Raw genomic sequence first — 16,640 nt, 5'->3', positions numbered from 1 at the left:
GAGGATCACAGTTGAAAGCTAGCCTGGGCAGGAAAGTCCATGAAAATCTTATCTCCAACTAACCACCAGAAAACTATAAGTAACACTGTGGCTCAAAGTGGTAAAGCACCAGCCTTGAGCAAAAAAGCCCAAGGAAGGCAACTAAGCCCTGAGTTCAAGCCCCACAACTGACAAAAACAAAACAAACAGCAATAACAAAAACCCACAAAAAAAAAAACCCTACTATTTTGCCTACTATTCTGTTACTAACAGCTTTAGAAACTTTCTAACACAGTAACAGTGACAACACAGCATACATGCATCCTAGGAATGGTCAATAAGAAGCATAAACATAGGTGTACCTTTTCTCTCCATTGCTGAGACCAGAAGGCAGCTGAAGGTAGAGGTAGAGTTTCTCTAGGTCTGTAAACTTCTCAACTTCTTGCTAATTATAAAGAAAGATCAGGGTTTTTAAAAACTTTTAAGTATTTATTCGTTCACTTATTTAGTTTTTATTTATTACCATCAACTAGTTGGATACACACACATACACCCCACACCATATTTTATTGATCTAATCATCATTTGTAGGACTGTTTCCATAGCTTGGCTATGTGAATAGTGCTGCAGTAAACTTAAGTGTGCAATGTCTCTTTTGTATCTTTGTGTAAATGCTCAAGAGTGGTGGTAGTTTTTTATTTTAGGTTTTTTTTTTTTGCTTTTGTTTTGTTTTTGCTAGTCCTGGAGCTTGAACTCAAGAGCCTGAGCACTATCCCTTAGCTTCTTTTGCTCAAGGCTAGCGCTCTACCATTTGAGCCACAGTGCCACTTCTGGCTTTTTCTGTATATGTGGTACTTAGGAATTGAATCCAAGGCTTCATGCATGCTAGGCAAGCACTCTACCACTGAGCCACGTTCCCAGCCCCTATTTTTAGTGTTTTAAGGAACCTCCATACAGAGGTTACATTCCTACCAATGGTGTATAAAAATGTTCCCCATAACCCATAATCTCCCCAGTGAAAGATCAGTATTTAAAACTCCTACTAAATTTACTATTATCTTCCATAAAATACTGTCTAAATCGAAACCAGATGAAATGAATTCACCTACCAATCAAAACAAAACTACATTTTTCTCATTTCTAAAATAACTCAATGAGCTGTTGGGTTCTATTATTGCAAATTAAAAATGATCTCCCTCCTTCCCTCTCTCTAGGCTAGGGCTTGAACTAAGAGACTGGGCACTGTCCCTGACTTTTGTTGTTGTTGTTGTTCAAGCACGCTGCGCCAGTTTCACTTCTGGCTTTTTTGGTGATTAACTGGAGATAAAAGCCACATAGACTTTCCTGCCTGAATTGGCTTTGAACCATGATCCTCAGATCTCAGCCTCCTGAGTAACTAGGATTAAAGGCATGAACCACAGACATTCCCCTCACTCCCTATTACTTTTTAAAAGTACAAAGTTGTAGGTTAATACAAAAGTTTCTCATTTTAGCTATGTTTAAAGAAGGCAAGTCTACCTGTGTTATAGGAGAATAATTGCAGGAGCCAAGAGAAACCTCCTTAGTCAGTCTTAGCCTAATCATTAACTCCACTTCATTACAACCGTAAACTGGATGAAGTGACTTCTAGCACCCTTTTCTGATTTTCAAATGCCTACCTTTGTATGACTGCTGCTGCTGCTACTTCCTGTGGATGGAATGAGCTTAAAAAGTGTACACTACTGTCCTGAAAAACAATGTCATTTAAAAATATTCTGCATTCTCTTTAGAGCTTTCTTTCCCATCTAAGTTTTCTATACTACATAACAGCATCAAATGTTCCATAAATCCCATTACAATAAAAATACCATAGCAAAATCAGGGTAGCCTAATTCAAGCAAAACTCCATTGCAATGGAAACCATGGTGACATTATTAGCATTCCTGGTGGCAGAATTTATTCTTAAGGCACAGCTTAAACAAAGAGCTCTCTTCTCTCCTCCTGCTATACTGGTGTTTATAAATGCAGGTCTTGCACTTATTAGATAGGTACTCTACCAATTGTGCCATATCTCAAACCTTTTTTTACCTGAGCTATTTTTAGAGAAGGTCTCCTGAACTTGCTTGATGTGGCCTCAGACTATGATCTTCCATTCTTACCTCCCACACAGAGGGATGAAATTAAAATCGTGAACAATCACAACTGGCATTTTAGTGAGACAGGATCTCACTAACTTTTTTGCCCATGATTTTTCTGGTTTCTGACTCCTAAGTAGCTAGGATTACAAATTAGAGCAACCATGCCCAACCAACTTTTTTTTTTTTTTTTTTTTGGCCAGTCCTGGGATTTGATCTCAGAGCCTGGACACTATCCCTAAGCTTCTTTTGCTCAAGACTACACTCTACTACTTGAGCCACATTCCCAGACCCCCAACCAACTTTTGAAAACATTTTTAACTAGTCTTACTTTATTCTTATCAAAATTCACCATAAAAGTTCACTCAGATTTTGTTCACAGATAATTTAATCTATGAATTACATGCACATAGTTCCTAAATCTAAATTGGACCGCAATCCTCCTTCCTATGTCTCCTGCCTACATATAATTATGGGTACAGGCCACCAAGCCCAGCTTATTTGTTGAGGTGCAGTTCACTTTTTGCCTGAGCTGGCCTCAGTAACTGTGATTAGCCTGGGCAAGTCCTCTAATGAAGATCCTTCCAACCTCTGCCTCCCAAGTAAATGACCACTTACTGACATTTAAATTTTTACAAACACATCTAGTAATCTGATGTTTTACATACTTGCCATGTGACACTCTTTGTCTTGCTAATCAAGCAAGATGTGAGGATCTTTGCATAGATCAGTGAGACTTGTTTGGGAGGCCATATTGACCAGTGAAATACACAATCTATCCAAGGCTGGGCACTGACCCTAAGCTCTTTGCTCAAGGCTAGCACTCTACCACCTTGAGCCACAGCTCCAGTTCTGATTTTTCTGGTGGTTAAGTGGAGATAAGAGTCTCACAAACTTCCCTGCTCCGGCTGGCTGTGCCTGGCTGGCTTTGAACCATGATCCAGGATGTCAGCCTTCTAGGTCACTAGGATTACAGTCATAAGCCACCAGTGCCCAGCTATGTATGTTATTTTTGTAAGCTAGCCTTCCTTGGTTTAATATGGTACGCATTTTGGGGATTAAGAGAGTCGTTGAACGATTTTAGAGCCACATTTAAGGCATAGTAAAGTGGGGAGAAGTTGGAGGCTTAGAAACCAGGTGTTGAGACACTTCAGTTATGTGTGATCTTAAGTGCACTTTAGGACTTCCGTTGTTTATCTATAGTGTGTGGGGTTCAGTCTTTGTGTAATCCAGTGATAAACCAATTAATTTGTATAATTTATGGACTACGATTTAGGGGGGAAAAAAACAAACCAGGGTTGGGAATGTGGTAGAGTGCTTCCCTAGTATGCATGAGCTCTGAGTTCAATTCCTCAGTACCACATAAACAGAAAAAAACAGTAATGATTACAGTAATGAGTAAATACCTTGTTGAAAGTGACATAAACCTAGATAATCTGATGGCAGTGAAGATGAAAATGAAAATAGACTGAAAAACTTCCAGGGTAAAGAGAGGTCTAAGTAAATGAAATGTACCATAAAGAACAGAATTAGCTGGGCTCTGGTAGCTCACACCTGTAATCCTAGCTACCTGGGAGACTGAGATCAGGAAGGAACATGGTTCAAGGCCAGCCCAGGCAAAAAAGTTCACAGGGCTGCATTTCAAAGGAAGAAGCTGGGCATGGAAGTGCACTTGTATCATCCCAGCTATACTGGGGAGCAAAATGTAAGAGGCTTGTGTTCCAAGTTTGTATGTTTGGCAGGAAGCAAGACCCTGTCTTAAAATAACCACTGCTAAAAAGAGCTAGAGACATAGCACAGCCATAGAGCACCTGCCTAGCAAGCGCAAGACCCGAGTTCAAACCTTCAGCAGCCCCCACCCCCCCACAAACACAAATAAAAAGAAAAGGTAAATTAAGCAGACTCTAAAACCAAACACTTTGGAAACGAGAGGAAGAATGTGATGACAAGTAACAATTGAGATGGTAAGGTAGTATCTCATGGTTTTGTTTGTTTCATTTTTCCTTTAGGAGAGAGCTATACAGGGTATAATTGTAAATCTATTAGCTATTATAGAGCAAGGTCAAATGGAAGTGGTGCTGTGGCTCAAGCGATAGAGCGCTCACCTTGAGCTGAAGAGCTGAGTGAGGGACAGCGCCCAAGCCCAGAGTTTAAACCCTACAACTGACAAAAAAAACAAAAACAACAACAAAAAAAAAAAACAGTTAAAAATTCAACTCTAAGCTGGGCGCTGGTGGCTCACGTCTGTAATCCTAGCTACTCAGGAGGCTGAGATCTGAGGATCATGGTTCAAAGCCAGCCCGGGCACGAAAGACTGTGAAACGCCTATCTCCAATAAACCACCAGAAAACCGGAAGTGACACTGTAGCTCAAGTGGTAGAGCGCTCGCCTTGAGCTGAAGAACTGAGGGACAGCGCCCAGGCCCAGAGTTCAAGCCCCACGACCGACAAAAAAAAAAAAAAAATTCAACTCTAATAAGTTTTATACACATGGTCCTATCTATGATAAGCCTGTTTTTCCCTCTACTTTCGGTCCTAGTATTTGCTCACGAAAATGTTCAATTTATGCTCAATTACTCTCAATTAGCATTCTTTTAAATAATGTTTTCCTAGTATCAGTTGTACAACCAGCTTCAACCAGGTTGAAGCTCCTATTTTGTACAAATTCAGTCTCCCAGATGGGAAGCACCAAAAAGTATTTCAAGCAGAGAAAGCAGGCTTGTATGTGTTTGAAAGTTTGAAATGACTTAAAAGTCCAAAGAAAAATTAGAGTACAAACATTTGTTTTCTATCAGAGTACACTTTGGTGTATTATGTCAGGCTTTCAATATAAAAATATTAGTGAAAACTGAGTTTTTTCTATACAGATTACCTAGATATACCATCATATATTTTCTGATTTTTCTTTAAGACAATAAAGTAAATTTGAGAGCTACTTGACAATGGCTAGGACGTTCTTTATAATTATCAAAAAGTTACCAGAACCCCAAATTTGGGCTTAATGACAACTTGCTCCACTAGAGTCCTCCCAACAGCAGAGATAATCAAAACATAAACTGTTTTCCTCCCATTTCTAAGAAAGGATAAAATAACTGAAATGTTTAATGGAAAAGAAGGAAAAAGGCTCAAGATCCTATCAATTGTTCAATTGTTGTGGGCTTATATAAATTATTCTGTAATTTTCAAAAAACAAAAACCCCCGTCCTAAATCTAGCATCTTTGCTAGGTTTCTACCACTCAAGTTCTAGGAAAACACATTATTGGTTTCGAAAATCACCTATGTCTGTATCACCAAGTAACTGAAAGCTGATACATCTTTATATCATCCTAGTGCACATCATAAGATAAACCTTACCCTAGAACCAAAAACTCATTTCAAGCCATGGTAAATTTTTTTTTTTTGGTTGGTCGTGGGCCTGAACTAAGCCTGGGCGCTGTTCCTCAGCTCTTCAGCTCAAGGCTAGCACTCTACCACTTGATCAACAGCACCACTTCCAGCTGAGGCGCTGAGGAATTGAACCCAGGGCCTCATTCATGCAAGGCAAGCACTCTACCACTCAGCCTTCCCAGCCTGGTAAATTTTAACTAAAGGAAGTGGAGTTGTGGCTCAAAGTGTTAGAGCACTAGCCTAGAGCAAAAGAGCTCAGGGTCAGCACCCAGGCCGGAGTTCAAGTCCCATGATAAAACAACAACAACAACAACAACAATTTAATTAAGTACTGCAAAGTTAAGTTTATCAAGTCTGGTTCACAACTTTGGTCAACAACCAAGCATTCATTTCAGCACAGATCTGAGGGAGCAAGCATTTTTTCTCCTGTGAAGAAGGAAAGGGAGAAAGGGAAACCTTTACTGTTAGGGAATGTCTGAGAAGATAAGCGAGGAGCTGTTTATTTTACTCACTTGGGTGAACAACTCAAATTGATCGTTAAGAGGACGTCCTCTCCTAGAAGACTGGGTTCTGTATTAGTCTAGTTGTCAGAGTATAGATATCCTGTATCTTAGCATCCAGATAGCATTAAGTTCTCACACAATCATGTTACCAGTAAGTACAATAACAAAATAGGTCTCATTTATACTAACATTTGGAAAGTTTAAAAATTAAATGAGACCATTCAGTCATTCAGCATTGAGTGCTCACTATGTTCTAGGCAACAAACGTAATTTGTTTACACGATGAAGATAACTGCTGGGAATAAAAAATATTGGGAGTAGAATTTAAAATAAAGTGGTCAGCTGGGTGCTGGTGGCTCATGCCTGTAATCCTAGCTACTCAGGAGGCTGAGATCTGAAGATCGTGGTTCAAAACCAGTCTGGGCAGGAAAGTCTGTGAGCCTCTTATCTCCAACTAACCACCAGAAAACTGCAAGTGGCACTGTGGCAAGTGGTAGAGTACTGGCCTTGAGCTGAAGAGCTGAGGGACAGCGCCCAGGCCCAGAGTTCAAGCCCCATGACCAACAAAAAACAAAACAAAGAAAAGAAAAAACAATTGCACGGGTCTGGAAAGTGACTAAAGGCAAATGATATGAAAACCACCCAAATTCAGGTAGTAACTGTGAGTCTTCATTATTTTTGCCATGACTTAGCTCCCAAGACCTGACCAGGAGTGCTGCCAAATGAGGCTGCCCATGTTCAAACATATGGAGGAAAACCTGGGGAAAATGAGTCACATGGTAAAAAGTCTTAGTAAACAGAGAGATAAGGGATACAGAAAAAGATAAGAAAGAGCAAGCCTGGGAGATGAACCGAATACCACCAGTCACCTCAACACAAATGCCATCCAAGTTTTAGAAGGGAAGTGAATTCAAAGAACAGAGAAAGTATTCCAGGAGTTAATGATGTTAAACTCCACAAGCACAACTAATCTACAAATTCTAAACAGGATGCCACAAGCAATCAAACCACACATATAAGAGTCCAAGTGTTGAAGCCAGAGTGAGCCCATATGGGAACAAATAATAAACAAAATAAACACTGACAGCAACAAGGGAGAAATAATTTGTCATATACAGAAAAAGTGATGGAATTAACTGCTAACCTGTACTCAGAAACAAAGTTTGGGAGGCAACCGAGTAATGCACTCAAAGCAACCAAAGAAAAACAAAATATTAAACAGGAATTTATTCCCAGCAAAAAGTATCCTTCAAGGGCTGGGAAGGTGGCTCAGTGGTAGAGTGCTTGCCTTGCATGCCAGAGGCCCTGGGTTCGATTCCTCAGCACCACATAAGCAAAAAAGAAAAAAGCCGGAAGTGGCGCTGTGGCTCAAGTGGTAGAGCGCTAGCCTTGAGCTGAAGAGCTGAGGGACAGCGTCCAGGCCAAGAATTCAGACACCCCCCCCAAAAAAAAGTATCCTTCAAGACTAAAAGCAAAATAAAGACATTCACTTTCCTTTTCTTCTGAAAGGCAATGCTAGAAGAAATGCTGCAGAACAAAGAGTTATCCTTGGTTCCTTGTTTCTCCTTTCACACTCAATATACCAGGAAACAAGGCCTGCAAGCTTTATATCTCAAACGTGCGTGGAACTCTTCTTTTCAATGTAATATATTCCATGCCTTCACAGAGCAAGGGTCTGAGCTCTGCACTATGTTTCTGTTGCAACAGTCTGTTTCTGTACTTTCGTTCCAGGCCGCTATTGTCCATGCTTCCAACAGTATGTTTTTAACGTCAGATCATGCTGTCCTGCATGGCTCTCCATGTACTTGGGATTGTCATAGGTCAACATGCCATATATTAACTACTGTCCACTTGACTTTTGCAGCCCTTGTCTCCTTTCCTCATTAAGTGTGAGCACACTGGGTCCTAATACTCCTCCACTATCACAACCCCATTTCTATTTTGGAATTTTTGTGCAGCTCTGTCTAGGATGTTGTCTCCAGCAGATCATTATTTAGGCTGACCTCTTCTCTAGCTCTCTGCTCACTTACCCTAGCCACAATCAACCTGCTTCTTTGTGTCTTGTTTAAAATTATGTAACAGTAGTTATCAATATCTTATTTGTTTACTGGTGCAATGCCTATGTTACCAAATGAAATGATCCTAAGGAGCGAGATCTTACTTTCCTGTTTATAATAACTAAACATCCTGGGTTAAGACAGTATTAAAAATGTCACAGAATAACACACACACACACACTTTATAATAATGTATAAACACTTCAAAATTCTTCAAAGCTGTTCTTAAAAAGCCCTTCTGTCAAGCCAGGCACCAGTGGCTCATGCCTATAATCCTAATTATCCAGGAGGCTGAGATCAGAGGATCATGGTTCAAAGCCAGCCCAGGCACTTAAGTCCCAGAGCTGTGGCTCGAAGTGGCAGAGCACTAGCTTTGAGCGAAAAGGCTCAGGAACAGCTCCCAGTCCCTGAGTTCAAGCCCTACAACCAAAATAAAAAACCTAGAGCAAAGCAAAACTAAACTAAACCCTTCTGTCCTTAATCTGGATTTTATAAATGCCTTTAAATTTATTTATTTTTTAGTAGTACTGGTGTTTGAATTCAGGGCTTTACTAAACCTTGCTAGGAAGTGCTAAAAAGTTTTCTATTATTTGAACCGGGCCCCAGTCCTCTTCATCCCCTTTATTTCTTCATTTTTCAGACAAGGTTATTATTCCATCTGGGTTCAACTTTGGACTGTGATCTACCTATGCCTGCTCAGTAGCTGGGGTTATACTGTTGAAATGGGAATCTTGTTAACTTTACTCAGGTTGGTTTTGAACTGCAATCCTTCTGATCTCTGCCCCAAGTAGCTAAGATTACAGGTGTGACCACCACGTTCAGTTAAATGCCATGGTTTATAATTTATACTAGTCCTTTTCTGCCTCTCTATTCTCAATTATGAGAAAAAATGAGTAGCCCTCCATTGCTATGTTCTTTACATGCATCATTAACAGACAAAAGGTCTTCAATGAATTTTTCAATGGAATTTAGGAGTATTAGTTACTTTATTTGTAAAAAGGAAATAGTAAGTTTACCCTTTTTGGAGGACTGTTGTCAGTCAATAACAAAAAAGAAGGGAAGGAGGGACAGTTAAAAGGAAAGGACAGCCAGGTACCAGTGGCTCACGCCTGTAATCCTAGCTACTCAGGAGGCTCAGATCTAAGGATCACAGTTCAAAGCCAACCCAGGCAGGAAAGTCCTTGAGACTCTTAAAATCGGAAGTAGTGGAGTGGCTCAAAGTGGTAGTAACTAGCCTTGAGCTGAAGAGCTCAGGGACAGTGCCTAGGCCCAGAGTTCAAGACCCACAACAGACAAAAAAAAAAAGAAAAAAAGAAAGAAAAGGAAAGGAACGTCATTAGAAAAGAAAGGAAGTCAGGAGGAAGGGGTCAGGGAAAGGAAAGAAAGAATAACTCTACAAAATCCTCCTTGAGGTATTATTTATTTTATCTATTATATATTATCCTATTATGTATTATTCTATATTATTATTTATTCTATTCGAGAAAAGAAATGATCAAATTACCCTCCTATGAATCATTTTTATCTATTCTCCTATCTATAAGCTAACAAATAATAATTGGTAAGGTATCACATACTGATTCAGCACCAGACACTAAAGATCAAACAAAGTCAAGTTAGGGCTGGGAAGGTGGCTCAGTGGTAGAGTGCTTGCCTTGCATGCCTGAGGCCCTCGGTTCGATTCCTCAGCACCACATAAGCAAAAAGAAAAAAGCTGGAAGTGGCGCTGTGGCTCAAGTGGTAGAGCTGAGGGACAGTGCCCAGGCCCAGAGTTTAGGCCCCATGACTGGACCCAAAAACAAAAAATTAAAAAAAAAAACAAAGTCAAGTTAGCCTATAGGTCTCAAACTAGGATAAGAAAAACTTGTGAAATCACAAGTAAAGAAAAAGAATTATGACACCTGCCAACACTTGGTAATGGAATGGTGCAACACCACTGAGTGCTCTAAGGCCTGGGGTGCAGCCAGAGAGACTCTCTGAGAGCAGTCAGTATCAGTGCAACTGGCTTCCTCCCCAATGGTTAGAGACCACCTCAGGAATCACAGATACCATCTATATTTAAACTATGTATGTGCCTTAAAACCTTACAGTTGAAGCCTAAAGATGAAAAGTATATTATAGTTAAAAAAAAAAGTCTCACACATGAAGTCTGTTAAAGGCTTTTCTCTAAGCAAAATTTCATAGAGTTCCCTAAGAATAACTTAAATTTAAACCACCACTGTGGCTTAACTCCTACAGCCCAGCAAGCAAATCACAAAAAAACTGCTATAACACAAGTAATCTATCATATATCTAAAATCTTTTCATTAAACACATTCTCACAGAATTGGTAGATAGGAAAATAAATAGCCAGTTTGAGTAAGTACTTTAAGTAATCTTTCAGTAAAGGACAGTAAGATTCACAACTATGTAATTACCTCAAACTGATTTCTTTATTGATGAGATATAGGACAATAATGCAAGTAGCTTAGAACTAATTCATCCAACAGGGTTATACACCTAAATGCCATATTGTGTTCACTAAAGGGGAGTTATTTTGAGTCAGCATTTACTAAGAAGGGGATTTTTATCCAGGGGTAAAAGCCTTACTACATTAAAAAAAAAAATTTAGGTATTTCACTTACCAAAATGCAGTCCACTTTAGATTGTACAGTTTTGCTATAAGAAAAAGAAAGTTAGGTTAGTAAGCGTACTAAATACATAAAATATTCTCAAACAGATAGGGTAATCAGTCCTGTTTGTTATGGGGGAAAAAGCTTGTTACTAATATTAGTCACTGTTATCTCCAAACTGGATCTTTCACAAAGCAAACCAAAAATCTATGTCCCATTCACTGGGCTAAACTCAATTCTAAAGCAGGATCACAATATCTCAATTTACTGTTTCAGTCAACTGCTGTGACACTATAAATGTTTTGAATACACTGTTAAGTATTTAATGGTATATAAATATAGGTGGAATATTATAATTAGAAACAGGATACAGATTTTAAAATAATTGTGGCCTGACCTTCCAACTATGCACAATTAACTTACTTAGCATTTAAAAGCCACAATGACATAATATCCTCTATAGGTTTTAAAGACTTGACATAAAACCATTTTCTCACAGCCATCCAAATATGCATGCGCGCACACATTCTAGTAACAGAAATACCTATACATGAAAATAATAATAAAAAAGAACTATTACAGTAACAAATCAGGAAAATGGAAAACTATTTTTAGAAAGAAAAATATAAATAAAGCCACTACACAGAAATGTAACCCAACTACCAATGTAATTTAATTGTTTATATACATCCTAAGTGAAAGCTTGTACAAAAGTTTATCATTTGAATTTTGTTACTACACATAAGCGCAAAGTACAAGTTATACAAAATGCTGGACAGTTTAAACTCTAAAACATGCTGGTTTCTGCATTCTATTAATTACTGTCACCATGTTTATCTGTTTGGCATTATAGTATAAGAAGTTAGTGTGGTTTGTGTCTTGCTGGATTTCTAGAAGTACCTGGTAAACATGTTTGTTTATATATCTTGCTAAAAGAAGTGTTCATAGGCTAGGCGTGGTTGGCTCATGCCTGTAAATCCTAGCTACTCAGGAGGCTGAGATCTGAGGATTGCAATTCAAGGCCAGCCCAGGCAGGAAATTCAATGAGACTCATCTCCAATTAACCACCAGAAAACCGGAAATGGTACTGTGGCTCAAGTGGTAGAGCACTTGTCTCAAGGTGAAGAGCTCAGGGATAGCACCCAGGCCCAGAGTTCAAGACCCAAGATTGACTAAAAAAAAAAAAAAAAAAGCAGTGTTCATGGTTGTGGGGCTTGAACTCTGGGCCTGGGTGCTGTCCCTGTGCTCTTCAACTCAATGCAAGCGCTCTACCTCTTGAGCCACATCACCACTTCTGATTTTCTAGTGGTTTTGGACTTTCCTGCCAGGGCTTGGCTTTAAACTGTGATCCTCAGATCTCAGCTTCCTGAGTAGCTAGGATTACAGGCCTGAGCCACCGGTGCCCGGCTTCAGCTCTGTTTGAATGCAGTGACTTAGTGGTTGGGGAACTTTGGTTTATTTTTAGCAAATCTTATAATAGCTTTTGACTCATTATAAGTATCTAAAACTTCAACTAATGAAAATTAAACATATGAAAATCCCTCATAGCTAACAAGGAATGGGATGATCTGTGGATGTAAGAGTCAGAAGAATATCTTTGCAGTTAGACATATTTTTGATCACTACACTTTGACAAGATTAAGAAAATGTTTCAGCAGCTTGAAAAATAAGCATAAATATATGCTTACCATTCAATAGTGAGCCCTAGGTGTACATATAAGATTGTGCTTCAAAAGAAAAAAAAAGCAGGGCTCTGTGGTTCACACATGTAATCCTAGCTACCTACTCAGGATGTGGAGATTTGAGGATCATGGTTCAAAGCCAACCTGAAAAGGAAAGCCCAGGAGATGCTTATCTGCAATTAAATACCAAGAAAGCCAGAAGTGGAGCTGGGGCTCAAGTGGTAGTGTTAGTCTTGAGCAAAAAAAGCTTAGGGACTGCACCTAAGCCCAGAGTTCAAGCCCCAGGACCAGCACAAAAAGAAAATATTAGACAAAGTTCACAGTTCTTGTTCTCAGAACTTTTAGGGGACATACAGCCATATACTATATAACGATGGACCATACAGGTGGTCCTGTAAGATTATAACATTTTGTGACATCATAGCCACTTTAATTTGTAAGCACATTCTATGATGTTCATGCAATGAAATTGCCTAAAGACTATTTCTTAGTATTTCCACTGCAGTGGACTTTGAAAGGAAACGACCCACAGAAGAGTGCTTCCCAATGGGGCAATGACCCTTTGAATGGCACCTTCTCTACAGGTGTCTCTTGCATTACAGGATGTTTGGTGTCAAACTGTTTTCATCTACAAGTCATTTCAAAAGCTCTAAGTTGTTTTGGTATGGAAAGTGAGATTTTCTGCTTTTGACACAGGCCGTTAAAAGGGTTTGTTAATTTCATCGTATAATCAATTTTCTTCTTCTAAATATAAAAACTACTTTAATCAGAAGAATGAACTTTATCACCAGGTTACTTGTGATTTGATCACTGGTCATATTGATAGAACTTTCAGATTCCTCAGTGAAAGTATTCTATTCATTTAGTATTTCCTTTGCTCTTAATTTTTTTAAAAAAGCTTTCTGGCAGTACAAATGCATAACAGGAACATGTTTACTCATATATATAATATATATACTATATATTGACATAATAGTATATATCATATATAAAGGTATATATGTGTGTGCATATGTATACAGACTTTTAAAAATAAATATCTTTTATTTACATAAGTTCATTTAATAAGAAACACCACAGTGTATATACCAACATAAAACTATGGCCTTTGAAGGGAGAATTCGAACTGGGCAAGTACTAACTATATAGATTCTTTACATAGATGAGTCATTTCTTCCTCTGAGGCATAGTATAGTGGTATACCACTCCCAGAGTTCTTTGTAAAGATTAAACAAGATGATTTCTATAGAAGCCATTATTTTATTAAGTAGCATGAAACAGGCTCTTATAAATTCATTATGTATTGCCAATAAGTGAGCTGGATGAAGGTTCTAGATAGGGCCCAAGACATACACAGCTGAGTTTCAATGCTCTCTAGTGCTGACCTGCAGATGTAGCTTCAGGTTCCAAACACACTTACTTCATCTATAGGTCAGTCCATAAAAATATGAATTGAACATTGAGGCAGGTGCATGTACAGAGACCCATCTATTAGGATGACTATTTTCTCTGAAAGATGAAATTTTTGAGGTTTCACTTTCATTTCAAACTTTAGAAAATATTTTTACAATTTCTGTCACTGCTTAACTTGTGTGTATGCATGTGTGCATGTGCATGTGCAGGCACTATGTATGCTTATATAAAGGTTTAAACTCAATCTCACACATTCACTCGGCTTTTTTGTTCATGGTTGGCATTCTACCACTTCAGGCATGACTCAAGCCTAGCATTTTGCTGGTTAACTGGGGATGGAGTCTTGAAGTCTTTTCTGCATGGCTGGCTTTGAACCAGTATCTTCTAGTTCTCAGTCTCTTGAATAGTTACAATTACAGGCACAAACCAAAGATGCTTGACTAGTCACTGCTTAAATTTTATGAAAAACATACAAATTTAAAACAAAACACAAGGCAGGATAGTCCAGTGGAAGAAATATCTTCCTTTATCCCATAGTTTCAGAAAAATAGTTGTATGAAGCTAATATGGCTAACCTTTAAATTGAAAAAGAAGTAATAAAAGCATGTGACCTCATTGTCTTTGGATATACTTTCGGCATCATCAACAGGAGATGTATGTGCCAGTCTTTTTAAACTGAAAAGTACTTAAGAATATTCATTATCAGGTGCTTAATGGATTATAAGAGAAGGAAACCAAACTGAGAGTGCCATTGAGCATTGCAATGAAAATGATTTTTCCGAAGATACTTGGGTATCCAGATGAGAGACACTATGCCAATGATCATTATAAATTAATGAAAGGATGTTTCTTAAAATTGTAATTGATATGCTCATTAGGTACCCTTATGAGACATGACTTACAATTCTTTTATAGAATTTATTAGGACAGAAAAGTTTGGCATCTGAAAAATGAAGTAACCAATTTCAATGTCTGTTCTCCACTTAAACTCAGGAAGCATCGTCTTTTGCTCATAATGAACGGCAAAATGTATGAAAACCGATCTGAAAGTTAATAGTAAAATTCCTTCCCACAAAGGATTAAGAGACTCAAAGGTGACTCAAAGGCCTAAAAATGTTGTTCCAATCTATATCCTAGAAGGCTAAGGAGATCAAAGAAATTGTCAGTTAATCTCAATGATTAAATTCTGCTTTAAGAGAAGGTATCAAGACTAATATGGTTTAAAGACAGAATTGTAGTATGGTACATAGCTCAGTGATTTGGGGTATGGCTATGTGGCATGCACACTACAATACTTGCCTACTATGTGTGAGATCCTGGGTTCAATCGCTAGCACCACAAAGAAAGTAAAACACCCATCAATGGGGACAGGTAAAATAATACATTGAAAATGTAGTTAGAAAGGTACATTTTTTTGGCTGGGAATGTGACTTAGTGGTAGAGTGTTTGCCTAGCATGCATGAAGCCCTGGGTTAGATTCCTCAGTACCAGATAAACAGGAAAAGCTGGAATTGGTGCTCTGGTTCAAGTGGTAAGAATGCCCAGGCCCCAAGTTCAAGCCCCAGTACTAGCAAAAAAAGAAAGAGAGGGCTGGGAAGGTGGCTCAGTGGTAGAGTGCTTGCCTTGCATGCCTGAGGCCCTGGATTCGATTCCTCAGCACCACATAAGCAAAAAGAAAAAAGCCAGAAGTAGCACTGTGGCTCAAGTGGTAGAGCGCTAGCCTTGAGCTGAAGAGCTAAGGGATAGAGCCAGGCCCAGAGTTCAAGCCCCATGACCGTACCAAAAAAAAAAAAGAAAGAGAGAGAGAGAGAAAGAGGGAGGGAGGGAGGGAGGGAGGGAGGGAGGGAGGGAGGGAAGGAAGGAAGGAAGGAAGGAAGGAAGGAAGGAAGGAGGAAGGAAGGAAGGAAGGAAGGGTCGGCCTACATTTTTCTCCTGTGCTCAAAGCCTAATTCCACGTAGAATCTCTCTTTGGAATACTTCAGAAACATGAGATAAAGGATCAGCTTGCTATAAGATTAAAAGTTATAACATGCACACACAATAATTTTAAAAACAGAATTTTTCCCTAAGCCAGAAGCTGTATAAAAACTTGGACAAAGCCGGGCACCAGTGGCTCACGCCTGTAATCCTAGCTACTCAGGAGGCTGAGATCTGAGGATCGGGGTTCAAAGCCAGCCCAGGCAGGAAAGTCCGTGAGATTCTTTTTTTTTGCCAGTCATGGGGCCTGAACTCTGGGCCTGGGTGCTGTCCCTCAGCTCTTCAGCTCAAGGCTAGCGCTCTACCACTGGAGCCACAGCACCACTTCCGGCTTTTTCTGTTTATGTGGTGCTGAGGAATCGAACCCAGGGCCTCATGCTTGCAAGGTATGCACTCTACCGCTGAGCTACCTTCCCAGCCCCGTCCGTGAGATTCTTATCTCCAATAAAGCACTAGAAAACTGGAAGTAGAGCGGTGGCTCAAGTGGTAGAGTGCTCACCTTGAGCTGAAAAGCTGAGGGATAGCGCCCAAGCCCACAGTTCAAGCCCTTGACCAACAAAAAACAAAACAAAACAAAACAAAAAAACTTGGACAGTAAAGTTGTCTCTGAACCTAATCATTTAATAAGAATCATGTCTATACTTTCACTATACAATAGAAATACAATGCAGGCCACATTCTAAATTTTAACTACAATGACAGTAAAAAGACAAAAAAGGTAAAATCACCTTTACTCAAATATCAAAACATTACCATTCTAATACATAGTAAATACAAAATATTTCAGATTCTTTTTTGATGCTGTCTTTGAGGTCTAATGTGTACATTCATTTTAAACACATCCACTTTGATTTAGCCGTATTTTAAGTGATCCTTGGCCACATGCAACTAGTGGTTACTGAACTAAGTGGCACAG

The 16,640-nt window shown here is 39.1% G+C and overlaps 1 protein-coding gene across 2 annotated transcripts in view; it reads right to left on the bottom strand.

Moving 5' to 3' along the window:
* Rfx7 (regulatory factor X7) overlaps nucleotides 1–16,640 on the bottom strand; it is a 60,053-nt gene that overhangs the window by 22,662 nt on the left and 20,751 nt on the right. For both annotated transcript variants that reach the window (XM_069995347.1, XM_069995348.1), the window contains 2 exons: nucleotides 10,665–10,698; nucleotides 342–424 (listed from right to left, as the gene is read on the bottom strand). In XM_069995347.1, the coding sequence (XP_069851448.1) occupies nucleotides 342–424; nucleotides 10,665–10,698 (117 nt within the window). Of the gene's footprint in view, nucleotides 1–341; nucleotides 425–10,664; nucleotides 10,699–16,640 lie in introns of those variants that run through there.

This window comes from Dipodomys merriami, unplaced genomic scaffold (assembly GCF_024711535.1).
Source record: "Dipodomys merriami isolate MVZ:Mamm:240054 unplaced genomic scaffold, mDipMer1.0.p SCAF_48, whole genome shotgun sequence".
Classification (NCBI taxonomy): domain Eukaryota; kingdom Metazoa; phylum Chordata; class Mammalia; order Rodentia; family Heteromyidae; genus Dipodomys; species Dipodomys merriami.
Note: the sequence above shows the minus strand (reverse complement) of the source record. Positions and strands in the feature narration are given on the sequence as shown.